Source organism: Hyperolius riggenbachi, chromosome 9 (assembly GCF_040937935.1).
Source record: "Hyperolius riggenbachi isolate aHypRig1 chromosome 9, aHypRig1.pri, whole genome shotgun sequence".
Classification (NCBI taxonomy): Eukaryota; Metazoa; Chordata; class Amphibia; order Anura; family Hyperoliidae; genus Hyperolius; species Hyperolius riggenbachi.
In genome coordinates, this window is record NC_090654.1 from 258,163,021 (window position 1) to 258,185,525 (window position 22,505).

General features: G+C 45.1%; 1 protein-coding gene across 5 annotated transcripts in view; it reads right to left on the minus strand.

Annotated features, from left to right (window-relative positions):
- Window positions 1-4,340: 4,340 nt before the first annotated feature.
- TMEM260 (transmembrane protein 260) overlaps window positions 4,341-22,505 on the minus strand; it is a 162,476-nt gene continuing 144,311 nt past the window's right edge. For all 5 annotated transcript variants that reach the window (XM_068254379.1, XM_068254381.1, XM_068254377.1 and 2 more), the window contains 3 exons: window positions 16,380-16,433; window positions 9,136-9,226; window positions 4,341-4,895 (listed from right to left, as the gene is read on the minus strand). In XM_068254379.1, coding sequence (XP_068110480.1) covers window positions 4,626-4,895; window positions 9,136-9,226; window positions 16,380-16,433 — 415 coding nt within the window. In that variant the 3' untranslated portion in view covers window positions 4,341-4,625. The remainder of the gene's footprint in view (window positions 4,896-9,135; window positions 9,227-16,379; window positions 16,434-22,505) is intronic.

Consider the following 22,505-nt stretch of genomic DNA (forward strand, 5'->3'; position numbering starts at 1 on the left):
TGTGTGCTAGGCACTGTACATACACATGTCTATCTCATCATGTCACTTCGGGTATCCTTTAACCCCCTTGGCGGTATGAAAAATACCGCCAGGGGGAAGCGCAACAGTTTTTTTTTATTTTTATTTTCTTTTTATCATGTAGCGAGCCGAGGGCTCGCTACATGATAGCCGCTGCTCAGCGGCATCCCCCCAGCCCCGCCGATCGCCTCCGGCGATAGGCGATCAGGAAATCCCGTTCAAAGAACGGGATTTCCTGGAGGGCTTCCCCCGTCGCCATGGCGACGGGGCGGGATGACGTCACCGACGTCAGCGACGTCGGGACGTCATTGGGAGACCCGATCCACCCCTCGGCGCTGCCTGGCACTGATTGGCCAGGCAGCGCTCGGGGTCTGGAGGGGGGGGGGGCCGCGCGCCGCACCGGATAGCGGCGATCGGGCGCGCGGCGGCGGCGATCGGGGTGCTGGCGCAGCTAGCAAAGTGCTAGCTGCGTCCAGCAAAAAAAAAATTAAGCAAATCGGCCCAGAAGGGCCTGAGCGGCACCCTCCGGCGGCTTACCCCGTGTCACACACGGGGTTACCGCTAAGGAGGTTAATCACCTTGCATCTTTCCTTTAATATTACAGAGCCAAACTAATCCAACATGCATACAGACCTGAATAATCACAAATACCTTCTGTTTAAAGAAGGCAAACGTCTGATTTTCATATCATCTTAGGAGACTTTTTGGTGTCTTTCAGCCCCTTACACACTCCTAGGAGTTCTGGTTCACCATGAGCTTGCTGGGCAATCAGTAACTCTGGTCGTTTCAAGTCCTACCCCTTAGAGCCATATTAATCAATGCCATGCACTGATGAGGATCAACTGCTCCAAAATAGTCTGTAGGCATGTTGGGTTATTGTGGCTCTGTACAGTTAACAAGCTGACACATCATGGCATTCCAATGGATCTGGAGGTGTGTTTAGCTTTCAAGGATAGCAAAGAGGTGATTTGTATGTTCAGCAGCGATGCATGGTTGGACCTTCAGTCTTAAGAAGGCAAACTTCAGATGTTAATAAACATATAGGCATACATCGAAAACGGACATTTGCGGACATGTGCACTCCCCTCTTCATCCTCACAGGGGCGCCTCTCGTCACCTGACCAATGTTATTATATAATAACAAGCTGCTGGCCGGGCCGCGGAGAAGATACGGCCAGCGGGGATGTAGAAGGGATTGTACAAAGTTATGGAGGAGCACCGGCCAGACAGGTGAGTTGCTATGCTGTGGAATATACAGTCAGGGAAGTGGGGAGGGTGTTGGGGCAACGCTCAGTGGCTCTGGGGCAATTGCCTCTGTGGAAGTGCCAGCCCTGCATAGGCCAATGTCCATATGTAAGAAAACTATAAAAGCTTTATTTAATCAAAATCTATTCTCATAAGCTAAACTACAAAATGTATTATTGGGTATGTATTAAAATTCACTGTGTATAATTATTTTATAAAAACTTTTTTTTTTTCTATTCATCAGTTTTTAAATTATACAGTGGCTTGCAAAAGTATTCGGCCCCCTTGAAGTTTTCCACTTTTTGTCATATTACTGCCACAAACATGAATCAATTTTATTGGAATTCCACGTGAAAGACCAATACAAAGTGGTGTACATGTGAGAAGTGCAACGAAAATCATACATGATTCCAAACATTTTTTACAAATCAATAACTGCAAAGTGGTGTGTGCATAATTATTCGGCCCCCTTTGATCTGAGTGCAGTCAGTTGCCCATAGACATTGCCTGATGAGTGCTAATGACTAAATAGAGTGCACCTGTGTGTAATCTAATGTTAGTACAAATACAGCTGCTCTGTGATGGCCTCAAAGGTTGTCTAAGAGAATATTGGAGACAAGACAGGTCAAGGATAAAGTTATTGAGAAATTTAAAGCAGGCTTAGGCTACAAAATTTTTTCCAAAGCCTTGAACATTCCCTGGAGCACTGTTCAAGCGATCATTCAGAAATGGAAGGAGTATGGCACAACTATAAACATACCAAGACAAGGCCGTCCACCTAAACTCACAGGCCGAACAAGGAGAGCTTTGATCAGAAATGCAGTCAAGAGGCCCATGGTGACTCTGGAAAAGCTGCAGAGATCTACAGCTCAGGTGGGGGAATCTGTCCATAGGACAACTATTAGTCGTGCACTGCACAAAGTTGGCCTTTATGGAAGAGCAGCAAGAAGAAAGCCATTGTTAACAGAAAATCATAAGAAGTCCCGTTTGCAGTTTGCCACAAGCCATGTGGGGGACACAGTAAACATGTGGAAGAAGGTGCTCTGGTCAGATGAGACCAAAATGGAACTTTTTGGCCAAAATGCAAAACGCTATGTGTGGCGGAAAACTAACACTGCACATCACTCTGAACACACCATCTCTACTGTCAAATATGGTGGTGGCAGTATCATGCTCTGGGGTGCTTCTCTTCAGCAGGGACAGGGAAGCTGGTCAGAGTTGAGGGGAAGATGGATGGAGCCAAATACAGGGCAATCTTGGAAGAAAACCTCTTGGAGTCTGCAAAAGACTCGAGACTGGGGTGGAGGTTCACCTTCCAGCAGGGCAACGACCCTAAACATAAAGCCAGGGCAACAATGGAATGGTTTAAAACAAAACATATACATGTGTTAGAATGGCCCAGTCAAAGTCCAGATCTAAATCCAATCGAGAATCTGTGGCAAGATCTGAAAACTGCTGTTCACAAACGCTGTCCATCTAATCTGACTGAGCTGGAGCTGTTTTGTAAAGAAGAATGGGCAAGAATTTCAGTCTCTAGATGTGCAAAGCTGGTAGAGACATACCCTAAAAGACTGGCAGCTGTAATTGCAGCAAAAGGTGGTTCTACAAAGTATTGACTCAGGGGGCTGAATAATTACGCACACCTCACTTTGCAGTTATTTATTTGTAAAAAATGTTTGGAATCATGTATGATTCTCGCTCCACTTTTCACGTGTACACCACTTGTATTGGTCTTTCACGTGGAATTCCAATAAAATTGATTCATGTTTGTGGCAGTAATGTGACAAAATGTGGAAAACTTCAAGGGGGCCGAATACTTTTGCAAGCCACTATATATGGAGATTGGCCTGTAAATATTTTAGTAGTGTGTGTTGGTGGGGGTCTAGGACCAGTTCTGGTTAATTTATGTTAATTTATGTTAATTTCTGGGTCCAGTGCTCTTCAATTTATTTATTAATGACCTAGTAGATGCAGTAGTGAGCAATGTTGCTATTTTTGCAGATGATACAAAATTGTGCAGAATCATCAACTCTCAGGAAGATAGTGTCATATTGCAACAGGATCTGGATAGGATGGCTATATGGGCACATACATGGCAGATGAAATTCAATGTTGACAAATGTAAGGTCATGCATTTTGGACGTACTAATGGTCTAGCACCATACAAAATAAATGGGATACAGTTGGGGACATCAAACTTGGAGAAGGACTTAGGAGTACTCATTGACAACAAGTTAAATAATCGTACTCAATGCCAAGCAGCTGCAGCTAAAGCTAACAAAATTTTGGGATGCGTTAAAAGGGAAATAAAAACTCGAGATGCTAGCATAATATTGCCCCTGTTTAACTCTCTAGTAAGGCCACATCTGGAATATGGAATTCAGTTCTGGGCACCACATTACAAAAAAGATATTGCAGTTTTAGAGCAGGTGCAGAGACGAGCAACAAAATTGATGCGTGGGATGGAAGGTCTCACTTATCGAGAAAGGTTAGATAAACTGGGTTTATTTAGTCTAGAGAAAAGACGCCTTAGAGGGGATCTAATTAACATGTATAAATACATCAGAGGGCAATATAATACCTTGGCGGATGAGCTTTTTGTCCCTAGGCCTTCTCAAAGGACTAGAGGACATGATCTGCGCATGGAGGAAAAACGTTTTAACCATTTATTTAGGAAAGGGTTCTTTACAGTAAGAGTGATTAAGATGTGGAATGCATTGCCACAGGAAGTCGTTATGGCAAACTCTATACCTGCATTTAAAGGGGGCTTAGATGCTTTCCTTGCGTTGAAAGACATCCATGGCTACAATTACTAGGTAATGCCTAATGATGTTGGTCCAGGGATTTTATCTGATTGCCATCTGGAGTCGGGAAGGAATTTTTCCCTTTAGGGGCTAATTGGACCATGCCTTATAAGGGTTTTTTCGCCTTCCTCTGGATCAACAGGGATATGTGAGGGGCAGGCTGGTGTTGTACTTTATACTGGTTGAACTCGATGGACGTATGTCTTTTTTCAACCAAAATAACTATGTAACTATGTAACTAAAATTAAATGCGATCAGATCACCAAGGAGCCATTTTGTCTTGCAGTTTTCAAATGTTGTATTTATAAATACTCATTTAGCTGCCCTTTCTGTGCCTCAGATCAAGCACAGGATACATGTAAACACTGTAAACATACAGGTTCCCATTCACCAACGCTCTGTTCCCAAAACCAAATCTTCACATTACTTGAGTCACGTCATCCCCCCCACCCAAAATCAGCAGCTACAAAATGGCCACCATCTTCGCCTATAACCAACAGGAAGTCTTTAGTGTTTCAGTGCAAAGTCTCTCCTCAGACCACGATGAGATACCATGTATTATGTATTTCCTTTCAGACGATCCCTCGCTCTCTGGAGTCGTAGGTGCTCCTCTTTGAAGTACTGCACGGCGTGCAAGATGGCTTCCCTTTGAGTATCCTCTTGTGCTTTGCTGGCGTAGGCCGTAAAATGCTTGATGGCATCTTTCAGAAGCACTTCCGGGTCAATGTCGCTTCTCTGCTGGCGCAGCATTCGCTCACAGGCAATGGCGTAGTTTTTGTGCCAGGTGACGGGATGATTATCCTGTTTGTTAATAACATTGCTGTACACCTGCAATGTGACAAAATATACTTTCTTCATATACAGTATATTCCAATCCAAATGGAGGATTTGTACTATTTATGTGCAGATCCCTATTCTGTACATCAGTCTCAAATGTTAACAATAATCCATACATATTAATGTATATAAAAAAAAAAACCGTTTGCTTTTTTTACACACCATGTGACCCAGTAGTGCATCACTCTAAACCTACCTGCCAGTAAATAAGGAACTAGAGAAAGCCTTATTTTCTCAGCAGTCACATGACGCGCTGCAGAGGGGAGGGGAACCGAGGAGGAAGAATCCAGGAAACCTGTGCATGTGCAGAGAGGACCAACTGGCTTCCTGTTCCGGGGGTCACAGCGCGACTTTTGACAGAGTCGCTGCTGTAATGCATTTTGAAACTGAAGAACCGGCAGGCAAAGAGGTTAACGCGGTGCAGGATGAGTTAGGGGGCATAACTAATAACATGTGGGTATGCTTAAAGAGGACCTGTCAGCTATACTATCTCAGGAAAAAAAAACCATATATAAGTAGATAAATACTTACTCTACTTACATACCATACACTCAGCTAAAGGATTATTAGGAACACCTGTTCAATTTCTCATTAATGCAATTATCTAATCAACCAATCACATGGCAGTTGCTTCAATGCATTTAGGGGTGTAGTCCTGGTCAAGACAATCTCCTGAACTCCAAATTGAATGTCAGAATGGGAAAGAAAGGTGATTTAAGCAATCATGAGTGTGGCATGGCTGTTGGTGCCAGAGGGGCCGGTCTGAGTATTTCACAGTCTGCTCAGTTACTTGGATTTTCATGCACAATCATTTCTAGGGTTTACAAAGAATGGTGTGAAAAGAGAAAAACATCCAGTATGCGGCAGTCCTGTGGGCAAAAATGCCTTGTTGATGCTAGAGGTCAGAGGAGAATGGGCCGACTGATTCAAGCTGATAGAATAGCAACGTTGACTGAAATAACCACTCGTTACAACCGAGGTATGCAGCAAAGCATTTGTGAAGCCACAACGCGCACAACTTTGAGGCGGATGGGCTAATACAGCAGAAGAGCCCACCGGGTACCACTCATCTCCACTACAAATAGGAAAAAGAGGCTACAATTTGCACAAGCTCATCAAAATTGGACAGTTGAAGACTGGAAAAATGTTGCCGGGTCTGATGAGTCTCGGTAGAGTCAGAATTTGGCGTAAACAGAATGAGAACATGGATCCATAAAGCCTTGTTGGTGGTGGAGGTGTAATGGTGTGGGGGATGTTTTCGTGGCACACTTTAGGCCCCTTAGTGCCAATTGGACATTGTTTAAAGCCAAAGGGTACCGGTAAAAAAAAAGAAAAAGTCAGATACTCACCTAAGGAGAGGGAAGGCTCGGTCCTAATGAGCCTTCCCTCTCCTCTCCCGGTGCCCTCTGTGCTGCGCTGGCTCCCCCGTTCGCGTCCGCCGCCGCAGGGACTTCGAAGGTCTTCGGGAGCACTCGGGCTTCCGAAGACGGGCCGCTCCATACTACGTACGCGCGAGCGCGTCATAGAGGGCGCTCGTGCATGCGTAGTATGGAGCGGCCGCGTCATCGGGAGCCCGAGTGCTCCCGAAGGCTTCCGAAAGCTCCCGAAGGCATGCGGAAGTGGCAGTATTTGACCAAATTGGTCGAATACTGCCACGGGGGATCCTGCGCGGGACCGGGCACCGGGAGAGGAGAGGGAAGGCTCATTAGGACCAAGCCTTCCCTCTCCTTAGGTGACTATCTGACTTTTTCTTTTTTTTACCGGTAAACATTCACTTTAAATGCCACGGGCTACCTGAGCATTGTTTCTGACCATGTCCATAACTTCATGACCACCATGATGGCTTCCAGCAGGATAATGCACCATGTCACAAAGCTCAAATCATTTCAGATTGGTTTCTTGAACATGACAATGAGTTCACTGTACTAAAATGGCCTCCACAGTCACCAGTTCTCAACCCAATAAAGCATCTTTGGAATGTGATGGAACGGGAGCTTCATGCCCTGGATATGCATCCCACAAATCTCCATCAACTGCAAGATGCTATCCAATCAATATGGGCCAACATTTCTAAAGAATGCTTTCAGCACCTTGTTGAATCAATGCCACGTAGAATTAAGGCAGTTCTAAAGGCAAAAGGGGGTCAAACACCATATTAGTATGGTGTTCCTAATAATCCTTTAGGTGAGTGTATGTATTGCACTGTCCACGTTTTGATTTTAGTGATTTTTCTTCAGTAAAAAAAGAGAAAATCCTTCTTAGCATTTCACATTTTAAGTGTGGCTATTTTGAAGCCAATCCTGATGTCATTTCCTCCCTTACTCTCCTCTGCCTGATTTGCCCACCCTTCACTATAGAAAGTACATTGTCTCAGCATGAGAAATATTGGCCAATCAGAGAGGAACCGAGGTGTGGGAGGGGAAAACAGGAGGGAAAGAGGCTTCAGCCAATCAGGCTGCATTAGTTAAGTCTGAGGGGAACTACAGAAGCAAAAAAGGACAACCCAGCATGCCCTGCAACTTCCTTTTTGTGTACCAAATAAGAGTCAGGTAAACTGGGGAATGATCATTTATCAACAACAAAAGTAATACCGATTTTAACTTTTGGATTGCCTGGTTAGTATCCTATTATTTGTTTACCAGATAAAAATAAAGAATTGATTTTTTATTTTATGCCCAACAGTTACTCTTTAAAGGATACCTGAGGTGACATGTGACATGATGAGATAGACATGTGTATGTACAGTGCCTAGCACACAAATAACTAAGCTGTGTTCCTTTTTTTCTTTCTTTGTTTGAAAGAGTTAATATCAGGTATGTAAGTGGCTGACTCAGTCCTGACTCAGACAGGAAGAGACTACAGTGTGACCCTCACTGATAAGAAATTTCGACTTTCTAGCAGAAAATGGCTTCTGAGAGCTGGACAGAGATAAAAAGGGTCAATAGTTCATAAATTTTAGCTCTGGCATACTTCAATGAATGTGTCCTTGAGCAAAAACAATAAAACAGTTACAACTTAAAAAGTAGAGTTAAACAAAATAAAACAGTGGAATATCTTAAAAAGTCATTTTTAGGAGAAGGAAGATAGATACAATTGTTTATTTCATTAGTTTATTTTCGCCTTGGGTGTCCTTTAGAGTTCAGTGTGAGAATAGGCTTAGGTTTAGCTATAGTAAAATAGCGGTATCTGAAGCAGAGCTGTGGAGTCGGAGTTGGAGTCGAGGAGTCGGAGCAATTTTGGGTACCTGGAGTTGGTGTTTTCATAAACTGAAGAGAGAGTCGGGAGTCGGATGATTTTTGTACAAAATCTACAGCCCTGGTAAGTTTTAGACTAAGGAGTCGGACTCGACGAGTCGGAGTCATTTTGGGTACCTGGAGTCGGTGGTTTCGTAAACTGAGGAGTCGGATGATTTTTGCACCGACTACACAGCCCTGATTTGAAGCCGATATTTTATTATTGTTTTTACACTTTAGTGGTAGAATATTGGTAAATTTATCGATATTCTATCGGGCTTCATGAATGCCCAAATTTCCAGGTGCTCTTTTTTGACATACGCCTGAAAAACAACAAGGTCCTGGGCATTACAATGCCGACATTCCGATGTGGACAGAGACCCCACCATGGTGATGTGACCCCGCAAGGTTCCTCTCTTATAGATTTTGCATACAACATGTGAGCTTAAAGTGTACCTGAGACGGGGGGATAGAAAAAACGTATACATACCTGGGGCTTCCTAAAGCCTCCAGCCACCTTTAGCCTGATCCGTCCCTCACCACCGTCCCCTGCCTTCTGGATCCTCTGTAAGGGCTCCCGTACGTTCGGCCAGTCAGCGCATGTGCAGTGCAGCTGCGCACACTCCGCATTGCACTCCTGTGGCTGAGAGCTTTCTGCGCCTGCACAATAGTACTGCGCAGGCGCAAAACGCTCCCAGCCACAGGAGCGTGCTGGGGAGCACTCATTCGCTGACTGGTCCGGCTGGCTAAACTTATGGGAGCACTCATTCGCTGACTGGTCCGGCTGGCTAAACTTATGGGAGCCCTTACCGTGGATTCAGAAGGCGGAAGACGGCGGTAAGGGACAGATCAGGCTGAAGGCGGCTGGAGGAACTCCCAGATATGTGTAAATTTCTTCTATCCTCCCGTCTCAGGTTTCATTCAATGGGGGGTAGAGGAGCAGGATATCTATTTTCAGAAAATAAGAGTGGCTGTGATATGGAATGGCTGAGTCTTACCTTGTAAGCATAGAAGTAGAGCTGGTTCCTGACTGCTGGGGACAGGTGAGCCGACTCAGACAGTTCAAAGATAAAGAAAGCCGTCTTCACTCTGGGAAAATATACAATAAGAATGTTTCTTATTATTACTACATCCTACGTACCTGTACAAAAGGCGCACACTCATCTGGGCACGGGGTGAAGCCCAGTGATGGTGCTGCATGCACTAAGGGCTTGTTCACACTAAGGGTGCTTTCAGGGTTTTTTAAGCGCTGGCGATTTCTGAAATTGCCCTAAAAGTGCTTGTGCAATGATTCCTTATGAGAGTGTTCATTTAAGAGTGGTTTCAGTCCGATCTGCTCACCAAAGCGCTGCCTGTACCATTTTCTGAGCATTCTAGCTCAATGGAAGGCAGGGTCGGACTGGGACACTGTGGGCCCACCAAAGAAATTTCAACCTGGGGCCCACACATCCCATGATTGCGGTGAAAAAGGGCGTGGCCATGCACCGGAAGGTGGGAGTGGTCATGATGTATTATGGACAGGGCCAAATGTACATGATCTTAGCAGCATTGTAATTCAGAGACACTGCTGCCCAGCAAAACTTTGCATAGAGTCCCCTCCTTCAATATAAAGTAATATCCTACTTTGCAGAGGTTACGACCGCAGAGGTTGCAGAGGATTGCGACCGCATCGGGGTCCTTGGGCCAGAGGGGCCCTCCCTCAACTACAGTATTACCTCTCTATTGTTCCTGTGCTCATAATAATCACTTCTATAGATACTTTGAACAGTGGTAATCATTAACAAGCTATTTCCCATCCCCTTCTTGCGCCTCTGACACTGTAGTTGCCATTGGCAGGTTTTGGTGCGTCATATCAATTGTTATATATAGAGTGCTTGGGGGGCCCCATTGTAAAATTTGCATCGAGGCCTACAGCTCCTTAGCTACACCACTGCTCTCAGCATGAGTGATTACAGCACTAAGAAGATATGTTTTGTGCTGCAGGCAGCAATTGGAGCTCTGTCAGACAAGGAGGGGGGGCCCACCAGAGACCTGGAGGTGGGGCCCACCGAGGGAAAAAACTGTACTACTGTGGCCCAGTCCGACCCTGATGGAAGGTAAAGGGAAATCGCTAAGCGCTTGAAAAGGCACTTTGTGTAGCGATTTCTGGAGAGCTCTTAACCCCCTTACGACCGCTCCACGCCAAGTGGTGGGAACGCGGCGGCAGCCCCAGGACCGCTCAACACCAATTGGCGTGAAGTCCTCCACTCTGTCATCAGTCTCCCAGCGGGCAATCGCCGCTAGGAGACTGTCAGACAGCAAAAATGCCATCTATTTACAGTGTACAGCGCTGCGATCTACGACAGCGCTGTACTGGGGACAGCCATGTGACACGTGGGAGGCACAGAAGCAATCGGCTGCCATAGGATGATGCCTGTGACAGCCAATCGCTGTGATTGGCTGGCGGGGAAGGGAGGTATATCAAAATAATGTATTTGCAAAAAAAAATAATATATAAAAAACAAACAAACAAACATTGTGGGAGTGATCAGAGCCCACCAACGGAAAGCTTTGTTGTTGGGCAGAAAAGGGGGGGGGAGAGAATCACTTATGTGCTATGTTGTACAACCCTGCAGCGAGGCCTTAAAGCTGCAGTGGCCTAATTTGTAAAAAAAAGCCTGGTCACTTGGGGGGTTGGGGGGGGGGGGGGGGGGGTAAAGCCTGTGGTCCTTAAAGGGAACCAGAGAGACGAAGCGCCCTTGTGTATTTTACCATCTATATCAGTAAGACCATTAGAGAAAACACTTACCATGCTCTCTGTTTCATCCTCACTGTTAAAAGTGTCTGTTATCATCTGTGATAAGAATCCCGGACTGAGCATTCAGTCTGGCTTTGCCGGGAATGATTATAGCTGAGTCATTATAGCAGAGCCACAAGGGGGCAGGCTTGGGCTTGAAAAGACACCAGAGAAGACAGACTCAGCTATAATCTTTCCGTAGCAAAGCTAGACTGAGTAGCCTGAGTGCTCAGTCGGGGATTCTTATCAGAGGTGATTACAGTCAGATTAAACAGAGAACAACGAAACAAAGAGCAGATTAGGTGTTTACTGTCATGTTCCCACTGATTTATAAGGTAAAATACAAGAGGGTGCTTCATCTCTGGTTCTCTTTAAGCGGTTAAGAATAAATACATTGTATTTATTCTTTTCCAGGTCAAAGAGTTCACTTCCTGATTGACGTCAGGAAGTGAAAACACAAAACGAATCGCTCTGAAAAAGCATTTAGAAAAGTGCTTTACAAAAAAACGCTAATGCGCAGGTAAGCACCGGTAGGCGGTAAAAAAAAATCGCTCACAGAATCGCAAAATGCTGGCGTCAGTGATTGCGATTTATGATGTGAACAAGGCCTAATTGTTCCTCCTCTTTTATTATATCGCCTACTGTAAACTCTACTCTTATGCCTGGTACACACCATACAATAACCCTTCAGATTGATGGGTCGAATAGATAATTTCCAACAGGTTCGATCTGATTTCCGATCGTTTTTTCTGATTGATTTTGTATAGAAGTGATCAGAAAATCAATCAGAAAAACGATTGGAAATCAGATTGAACCTGTCAGAAATAATCGATTCGAACCATCTATCTGACGGGAAATTGCATGGTGCGTACCAGGCATAAAATGACCTTGCGGCTTTGTAACACGTACGCGTCCCTTCTTTCTGTTTTTCTGGCTACAGCTGACACCCAAATTACACATTGAGAAATGCTATAGACGTAATTCATACTACGGCCTATGATGATGCCCAAATCACCGGGCACCACGCGGCATCCAAATGACCTGTTTTGCAACAATCCACCCTCTAACTGCAATATCAGGCAAGCTAAGAGATTTGGCTGACAGAACCGCTACCCTGCCAAGGTGCAGTGATGCTCAGCGGTCAGGAGAGAAGACATGAAGCCGCCATATTAGACAGGCTATTGGAAGCCAGAATTCTGCAGAACCTTAGCACTGGAATGGTGAGAAAGCAGCGAGATCAATAAAAAAAGAACCTGTCACCACTGCCATGGAGAATGTGAGGAAAAGCCCCCCTTCTTTCTCAAAGTGCTGCTTCATTATAAATAATCTCATGAATGTGTTAATATTAAAGCGGAATATAACCCTGCATTTCAACTTTGCTCTAAAACATTATTTACAGCATATTATATGCAACCAGCATTTTTTTTTTTTACTAGACCAGCATTGGAAGGGTTACACACAGAGCTTCAAAGTTCCGTGGAGAGAAAAGCTGCAGCAGCCAAAGTTGTTAGATACATTTAAAGAGACACTGAAGCGAAAAAAAAATGATGATATTATGATTTGTATGTGTAGTACAGCTAAGAAATAAAAACATTAAGATCAGATACATCCGTCTAATTGTTTCCAGTACAGGAAGAGTTGAGAAACTCCAGTTGTTATCTCTATGCAAACAAGCCATTAAGCTCTCCGACTAAAGGTGGCCATACACTGGCCCGATTCGCGGCCGTTTCGACAGCAGATTCGATCCTGGGATCGAATCTGCTGCCAATCGTTCGCGCTAAACGCACCCGCCGAACCGATTTCCTCCCGAAATCGGATCGGTCCGTCGATCGCCCGCGGGTAGGGAGCGCGTCGCTAGCGGCGGCCGGTCCGATCAGGTATACATTACCTGACGCTGGCTCCCGGGCGTCTTCTCCGCATCTTCTCCGCATCTTCTCCGCGCTGCACCCGCTCCATCCCGGCGCTTCCTGTCACTGCAGTGACCAGGAAGTTCAAATAGAGGGCGCTCTATTTGAACTTCCTGGTCACGGAGTGACACAGGAAGCGCCGGGATGGAGCGGGTGAAGCGTGGAGAAGATGCGGAGAAGATGCCCGGGAGCCAGCGTCAGGTAATGTATGCGCGGGGGGGGGGGACAGGCGGCAGCGGCGGCTCCACAGATTGTGATCGGTTTCAGGCTGAAATCGATTCACAATCTGTTTGCAGTAAAGGCAGCCATACGATCCCTCTCTGATCAGATTCGATCAGATAGGGATCTGTCAGCTGGTCGATCTAATAGCAAATCGACCAGTGTATGGCTACCTTAAGTTAGTCGTGGAGAGGGCTGTTATCTGACTTTTATTATCTCAACTGTTCCTGGACTATTTACTTTTCCTCTGCTAGAGGAGAGGTCATTACTTCACAGACTGCTCTGAAAGACTCATTTTGAATGCTGAGTGTTGTGTAATCTGCACATATTATAGAATGATGCAATGTTAGAAAAAACACTATATACCTGAAAATAAAAGTATGAGAATATTTTCTTTGCTGCTAATCTTCTAGTAATTATTCATAGTACACAACCAATTCACTATATCATATTTTTTTTTCCGCTTCAGTGTCTCTTTAAAGTGAACCTTAAGTGTTTTAAAAAAATTGAGTTTTACTCACCTGGGGCTTACCTCAGCCCCCTGCAGCTGATCGGTGCCCACGACGAGTCGCTCTGATGCTCCAGGTCCCACTGGCGGCCACTTCCGGTTTCGCCGTCAGGACCCGTCAGGCTGGGGAACGCGGCTGAAACTACGCGTTCCCAGCCAAATTAGCACCCCTATGCGGCCATATGTCCGCATACGGGTGCCTATGCGGACATATGGAGTAAAACTCAATTTTTTTGGGACACTTAAGGTACACTTTAAGTAAACACAATGTAACAAGTGAGGAATGTGACTCACTCTCTCTCTGTGTCCGGGAGCTCCTGCACAGTCAGAGTGTGTGTCACATTCCACACTTGTTACATTGTGTTTACTTAAATGTATCTATCTAAACTTCGGATGCGGCAGCATTTCTCTCCACTGAACCTTAAAGCTCTGTGTGTTACCCTTCCAATGCTGGTCTAGTAAAAAAAAAATGCTGGTTGCATATAATATGCTGTAAATAATGTTTTAGAGCAAATTTGAAATGCAGGGTTATATTCCGCTTTAAGCTCCATCATTAAAGCAAAGATCTGGAAATATAAAAAAAATCAGATCTACTTACCTGGGGTTTCCTGCAGCCCCTGGAAGCCTATGTGTCCCTCGCCGCAGCTCCGCTCCAAGGCGGTCTCCCAGGGTCCCCTCCGTAGCAGCCACTGAACCGGGTAGGCCAGCGGCCACTGCGCATGTATGAGCTTGCGGCCGCGCTACCAGCCAGTACTGGGCCTCAGCAGAACGCTCCCGGACATGGGAGCGCGACACAATGCTGCTATGGAGGGGACTCCAGGAGACTGGTTTGGAGTGGAGCTGCAGCGAGGGACACAGAGGCTTCCAGGGGCTTGAGGAAGCCCCTGGTAAAATTTTATTTTTTTATATTCCCCTGATGTTTTCTTTAACCAATTAAATCTATCTAGACGGATATATCGGTCCAGATAGCCTGCCCTGCTGCCGCTGAGCCGATTGCGCGATTGCGTGTGCTCCCACCACCTTCCGTTAGCCCGGAGATCAATGAATGGGAACACAGTTCCCATTCATTGATCTAAGTCCCCATATGAAAGACCAACGCTGTCAACAAGACGGCTCTGTCTTTCATAAATCCCCTTCTGCCCCATCCATGCTTTACTTCCGCTTGCGTAGTAATACTACGCATGCAGAAGTAAGCTCTGAGGGCATCTTGTGGCCAAATAGTAAAATTACATCTGGAAATAAACATTTCCAGATAATGAATTTTTTTTTACTGTTAGTCCCTTACCTCCCACACTCCCCAATAGCTACACAAAAAAATTTTTGTAAAAAAAACAATAATAAAAAAATAAATAAAAAATAAACATAAATAGTTACTTTAGGGACTGAACTTTTCTAATATGTATGTCGTAAGTTATATTACTGTTATTTTTTAAATTATGGGCTTGTAATAAATGATGGACGCAAAACTGAAAAAAATGCACCTTTATTTCCAAATAATCATCGCCATACATTGTGATAGGGACATAATTTAAACGGTGTAATAACTGGGACAAATGGGCAAATAAAATACATGGGTTTTAATTACAGTAGCATGTATTAATTTCAAACTATAATGGCCAAAAACTGAGAAATAATGAATTTTTTCCATTTCTTTCCTTCCTGTTAAAATGGATTAAGAATAAAATAATTCTTAGCAAAATGTACACCCAAAGTAAGCCTAAACGGTGGCGGAAAAAAACAAGATATAGATCATTTCAGTGTGATAAGTAGTGATAAAGTTATTGGCGAATGAATGGGAGGTGAAAGTTGCTCGGATGCATAAAATGCATAAAATAAAACAACACTGTAGGCTGAAGTGGTTAAAGGGGAACTGACGAGAGAGGTATATGGAGGCTGTCATGTTTATTTCCTTTTAGACAATACCAGTTGCCTGGCAGCCCTGCTGATCCTCTGCCTCTAATACTATTAGCCATTGCCCCTGAACAAGCATACAGCAGATCAGGTGTTTCAGTGGTTCAGACTTATAAGTCTGATCTGACAAGACTAGCTGCATGCTTGTTTCTGGTTTTAATCAGATACTACTGCCGAGATATAGACCAGCAGGGCTGCCAGGCAACTGGTATTGATTAAAAGGAAATAAACATGATAGCCTCCATATACCTCTCTCTTCAGTTCCCCTTTAAGCACAGGTCTAAAAATACCTAGAGCGCTCATGTTACTTGTTTTTGTGAAGCGAGAATGCTGCAGCTAAAATTCTGTCTTGAAATTTTGATCCCATGACCTGGAGCCAGGAGTCAGTCTTTCAGCTCTGTAGGTGTGGCTACTGATGATGTTTAGACTGAATCCTCTCCACTGTGCAAAGGGGCTGTCACAGCCTGAATCTCTCAGACAAAATTGTAGCAAAAGGCACTGCCAGTCAGGGAAGCAGTAAGTGGCCAGTGTCTGGGCTCCTGACCAAGTACTTTACAAATAGTTATCTGACATCTACTAACTGAGGCACTTACACACAGAAACAGCAAAAGAGACCCTACACAAATCTAAACATCCTCTATAATAATCCCAGTGTCTCTGCGTCCCTGTGTGTGTCCATGCTTTGTGCTACTGTGCATGTGCTGCACAGACAGCCTTGGGACAGGGAGCAGGAGGGGCCAGGGGGCCGGCCAGGTGTGTGCGCGCGGCGGGTGCACGCATGTGCACTGACTGTCGCGCGGTGGTCACGGGAGGGGAGGGTTCCGACAGACCTAGAGCCCATTTTTAAACGGGCTTAGGTCTACTAGTTATAGCATAAAGTGGGGATTCAATGTGTTGTATTCATAGCAGAAATATCCATACCTTGCTTCCCACATCTCGTCATTAGCGATTGCTTCCCAAGATGACTTCTCAAACCTTAAAGGCAATAAATATATTTTTATTTGAAATAGGCAACATGTTGTTAGTATCTTAAAAATGGACTACATATGACTAGACATAATAAAATCTCGTAAAGATTTTAATTGCCTCTTCTTTCATAGTTACTTAAAGCAAACCTGTAGCGAAAGAAAACTTATAAAATTATGAATTGTACAGATAAGGAATAGAAAATTAATTGCACAGGAAAGAGTCTCATATTTTTTATTTTCAGAGCACACTCTGTCTTTTAAAACATAAAACAAAACAGAAATAATGACCTTTTGAACTTTCCAGCAGTAAAACCTTATCTCAAGCCGTCTCTCACTGTTTCTTTGCTGTTTAAGTGTTTCAGAGAACGGGGCTGTATTCCACCCAGTTGGATGGAAAGAGCTCAGAGAAGCTCTTTTGCATAGATAACAACTGAAGCGTTTAAACTCTTCCTGTACTAGAAAACAATATGAGACTCATATCTTTACCACTAATGTTCTATTTCTTAGCTGGATTACACATACAATTCATTATATTATATGTTTATTCTCGCTTCAGATTTGCTTCATGAAATTATGTAGTCTGTGTTTGCTCACTATTTAAATCTTTCCTTGATTTACATTCTTAAATGTATCACATGGGGCAGCATTTCTACTGGTGCCAGGAGCATCACTGCGGAATGTTTGTTGTGTGTTTGGAAGTGAGCAGCAACAACCGTGAGCAACATATAGGGTACTCATTGATTTTTGGAGTTCAGGCACTTTGTATTCAATTATATTGTACTGTATCCACATATACTGTGTTGTGGAATGTTGTCTACATTTTAACCACTTGCCGACCGCACACTCATAACGTGCGTCGGCAAAGTGGCAGCTGCAGGACCAGCGACGCAGTACTGCGTCGCCAGCTGCAGCCTAATTAATCAGGAAGCAGCCGCTCGTACGAGCGGCTGCTTCCTGTCAAATCACGGCGGAGGGCTCCGTGAATAGCCTGCGGGCCGCCGATGGCGGCTCGCAGGCTAGATGTAAACACAAGCGGAAATAATCCGCTTTGTTTACATTTGTACGGCGCTGCTGCGCAGCAGCGCCGTAAGGCAGATCGGCGATCCCCGGCCAATCAGCGGCCGGGGATCGCCGCCATGTGACAGGAGACAGCCTGTCACTGGCTGCACAGGACGGATAGCGTCCTGTGCAGCCGGATCTCCAGGAGGGGGCCAGGTAGGAGAGGGAGGGGGAGGATTTCGCCGCGGAGGGGGGCTTTGAGGAGCCCCCCCCGCCACCCACAGCAGGCAGGAGAGATCAGACCCCCCCAGCACATCATCCCCATAGGGGGGAAAAAAGGGGGGCAATCTGATCTCCCTGCCTGCACCCTGATCTGTGCTGGGGGCTGCAGAGCCCACCCAGCACAGATCACTCAAACCAGCGCTGGTCCTTAAGGGGGGGTAAAGGGTGGGTCCTCAAGTGGTTAATTGATTTTAAATGTGTTGGTCTTCAATAAAAGCATTTATATCTTTTGATTACATATGGGGGTGCAGTGAATTTATACCAGGATTCCTTTCCTCTCTGTTTTTTCATGTTCATTTACATTGATACTCGGTTTCATGCCACTTTGGTCTAGGTAGTGCGGACCTATATTCAAATATTACTTGAACCGTGACAGATAATAATGGCGCACAGCGCCAGGGGAATGCTAATGGCGCCGCATAGACTTACATTATATAACGCTATTTAGCGTTATAAGTGTTAAAAAATGGCACAGGCAGTGTGCTAAATAGCGTTATAAGTGTTAAAAAATGCAGAGGGGGTCGGGGGGACAGAGGCAGCGGGACACTGGAGGGAATAGGCATCGGGGGAGGATGTGTGCGATATGCATACGTTACCTTGTCCTGGGCCGGCGCTCGCTCCTTCACTTGTTCCGTTAGTTTGCTGTAGTCCTGCGGCCGGCCAATCACCATGTGGTTTCAGTCCCCGCATGGTGATTGGCTGGCTGCAGGACTACAGCAAACAAACTAGGAAGTGAAGGAGCGGAGGGAAGGAGCGATCGCAGCCAGGACAAGGTAATGTCTGCATATTACACACATCCTCCACTAATGCCTATTACCTCCAGTGTCCCGCTGCCTCTCTTCCCCCAACCCCTACTGCCTATACTAGCCAGCCCCCTGCATTTTTAATGGCACAACTTTCTGCAAGAAATGTATCACAAAACGCTATTTACCGTTTTACTGTATTTACATTAAACCGGTAAATATCGTTTTATGATACATTTATCGGCAGAACGGTGCGCCACTTTTCTCCCTGCGCCATTTTTAGATGGACGTGCAACAACACCCGGGCCCATATGTGATTATTTTCTTTTTCTCCTGAGCTTTCTCCTAGGTGATATTTTTACAACCTTAATAAATATAATGCTTTTTTAGCCACCAGCAATTATAAAAAAAGAATACTCAAACTAATTTTGGTAGTACCTTTTCACCTAATTTTTGGTACTTTTCCCAATTCCATAGTGCTGAAATGTAATTTGAAAGACTTGAAGAAAAATATCTCTTAGGAAAAAACGGAGTAGAAAAAGTTAGTTGCATATGGTCCCTGGTCTCCTAGAGTGCACCGGTAGGGTTTGCAACATTGCAACCTAGGCAAAGAATCACTAGGAGGAAAAGACTCACTAGGAGGGTGCAGTTAGCTTTTCTTCAGTCTTACCCAGACACAGAACATTTATATTGCACTCTTCTCCTGGCGGACGAAAAGCACCAGAGCTGTAGCTTTCTATAGGCAGTAGCAGTGTTAGGGAGTCTTGCCCAAGGTCTCCTTGCTGAATAGGTGCTGGCTTACTGAACAGGAAGAGCCGAGATTCAAACCCTGGTCTCCTGTGTCAGAAACGGAGCCCTTAACCATTCCACTATCCAGCCACTGCTGTCTTGTCTAACCTTTTTGGACAGGGTAACCCCTTCATGCAGTGGCGGCTCCAGGAATTTTTTTTAGGGGGTGCTAAGCAGGTGCTGAACCAATTTCCGGGGGAGCTGACGACCGCAAAAAATGGGTAGTGGCTAGCCGCGACGAGGAAATGGGCGTGGTCATGACCGGATGAGGGCGGGGCTAACTGTAATTTAAAGTGAACCCAGGGTGAGAGTGTTATGGTGGCTGCCATATTTATTTCCTTTTAAACAATTCTAGTTGCCTGGCAGCCCTGCTGATCTATTTGGCTGCAGTAGTGAACTGAATTACACCAGAAACAAGCATGCAGCTAATCTTGTCAGTTCTGACAATATTGTCAGAAACCCCTGACCTGCTGCATGCTTGTTCAGGGTCTATGGTTGAAAGAATTAGAGGCAGAGGACCAACACGGCAGCCAGGCAGCTGGTATTCCTTAAAAGGAGATAAATATGTCAGCCTCAATATTCTCACCTCGGGTTCCCTTTAAAAGTGCAATGCAAAGACAGAGGGCCCAAGTTTTGGTGACCCTTTCCCCAGAAAATTCACATAATTGTGCAGGTTTTCTCAAGAAAATACACGTAATGCACAATCGTTCTCAGATATGACCCCAATATGCACAATCGTTCTCAGATATGACCCCAATATGCACAATCGTTATCAGATATGACCCCAATATGCACAATCGTTATCAGATATGACCCCAATATGCACAATCGTTATCAGATATGACCCCAATATGCACAATCGTTATCAGATATGACCCCAATATGCACAATAGTTATCAGATATGACCCCAATATGCACAATCGATATCAGATATGACCCCAATATGCACAATAGTTATCAGATATGACCCCAATATGCACAATAGTTATCAGATATGACCCCAATATGCACAATCCTTATCAGATATGACCCCAATATGCACAATGCTCAGCAGTTCTGACCCCAATATGCACAATGCTCAGCAGTTCTAACCCCAATATGCACAATGCTCAGCAGTTCTGACCCCAATATGCACAATGCTCAGCAGTTCTGACCCCAATCTGCACAATCCTCAGCAGTTCTGACCCCAATATGCACAATGCTCAGCAGATCTGACCACAATATGCACAATGCTCAGCAGTTCTGACCCCAATATGCACAATGCTCAGCAGTTCTGACCCCAATATGTACAATCCTCAGCAGTTCTGACCCCAATATGTACAATCCTCAGCAGTTCTGACCCCAATATGCACAATCCTCAGCAGTTCTGACCCCAATATGTACAATCCTCAGCAGATCTGACCCCAATATGCACAATGCTCAGCAGTTCTGACCCCAATATGCACAATCCTCAGCAGTTCTGACCCCAATATGCACAATCCTCAGCAGTTCTGACCCCAATATGCACAATGCTCAGCAGTTCTGACCCCAATATGCACAATGCTCAGCAGATCTGACCCCAATATGCACAATGCTCAGCAGTTCTGACCCCAATATGCACAATGCTCAGCAGTTCTGACCCCAATATGCACAATGCTCAGCAGATCTGACCACAATATGTACAATCCTCAGCAGTTCTGACCCCAATATGCACAATGCTCAGCAGTTCTGACCCCAATATGCACAATGCTCAGCAGTTCTGACCCCAATATGTACAATCCTCAGCAGTTCTGACCCCAATATGCACAATGCTCAGCAGATCTGACCCCAATATGCACAATGCTCAGCAGTTCTGACCACAATATGTACAATCCTCAGCAGATCTGACCCCAATATGTACAATGCTCAGCAGTTCTGACAACAATCAGCAGCACCACCTGAAAAAGAAAAGAAAAACCCATTTACTCACCTAGTCAGAAGACCTCCTTCAGGTGTGTGATTCAGCCACTACTGCAGCCAAAGAGATCAGCAGGACTGCCAGGAACTGGTATTGTTAAAAAGGAAACATCCATATCCCTCTCAGTTAAGGTTCCCTTTAATGTGTTTTTTTTTGCACAGAACATAAAATGTCATTTTGCATGACAATTTTGCTCATTTTGTCAGTTTTCTGTATCAACTACATTAGCTGTTGTGAAAAAAATGCAAGTGTTTTTCTGCATAGAAACACACTTGGTGTGCAGAAAACGTACGCAGAAAAATACGAGCTGAAAACTGAAAGGCAAGTGTGTTCCCTGCCTTAGCCATAGACCCTGAACAGGTATACAGATCAAAGCTCTATGACACATCTGGCAAGATGCTTGTTTCAGGTGTGTGATTTAGACCCTAGTGACCAGAAAGATCAGCACGATTTCCATGCAACTGGTATTGTTTAAAAGGAAATAAATATGGCAGCCTCCACTGAAAATGAAATGAAACATTTGCAGTGACGATTATAAAATAATAAAAGCCTGACACCTATTAAATATCAGTAGATAGATACTGAGCTAGAAATATAATGCATTTTAACTAGTTGTTAAAACTTGCCACAGAGATGCCAGCAGGATAATGGTTAAAGGACTTCCGAGGCCAAAATTACTAAAATGACACTTTACCTTTTTATTATCAGAATCCACGGAGGACGCCCTGCTCGTCCTCCGCAGTTAATCTAGAGTTTTCGGTTCCCCCAGGGCTTTGCCCGACCCCACCCAACGGGTCGCATCCATTCCACCACTAAGATGGCCGCCGCCTTGATCCGCGGCTGCGCAGTACGCTTTGCCGCGAGTGCGACTGCGCAGCCCTTAGCTCGCCTCCAGCCACGTAGTGCTTCCCGGCATCCTCCTGAAGCGTAGGTCGGGCACGGCTGGAGGCGGGCTAAAGGCTGCGCAGTCGCACTCGCGGCAAAGCGTACTGCGCATCAAGGCGGCGGCCATCTTAGTGGTGGAATGGATGCGACCCGTTCGGTGGGGTCGGGCAAAACCCTGGGGGAACCGAAAACTCTACATTGACGGCGGAAGGGAGCTGAGTACGAGCAGGGCGTCCTCCGCGGATTCTGATAATAAAAAGGTAAAGAGTCATTTTAGTAATTTTGGCCTCGGAAGTCCTTTAAAGTGTAGAGAGTGTCATAAATAAAAGTAAGTAATCAGCACATTGAGATAAGGCTGAGGAATGTGTGAATGCCAGAGAGAAGAATGAATAGGAGATCCTGTAACCTCCAGACCAGGAGCATCTGCTGCTATCTCAGGGGACT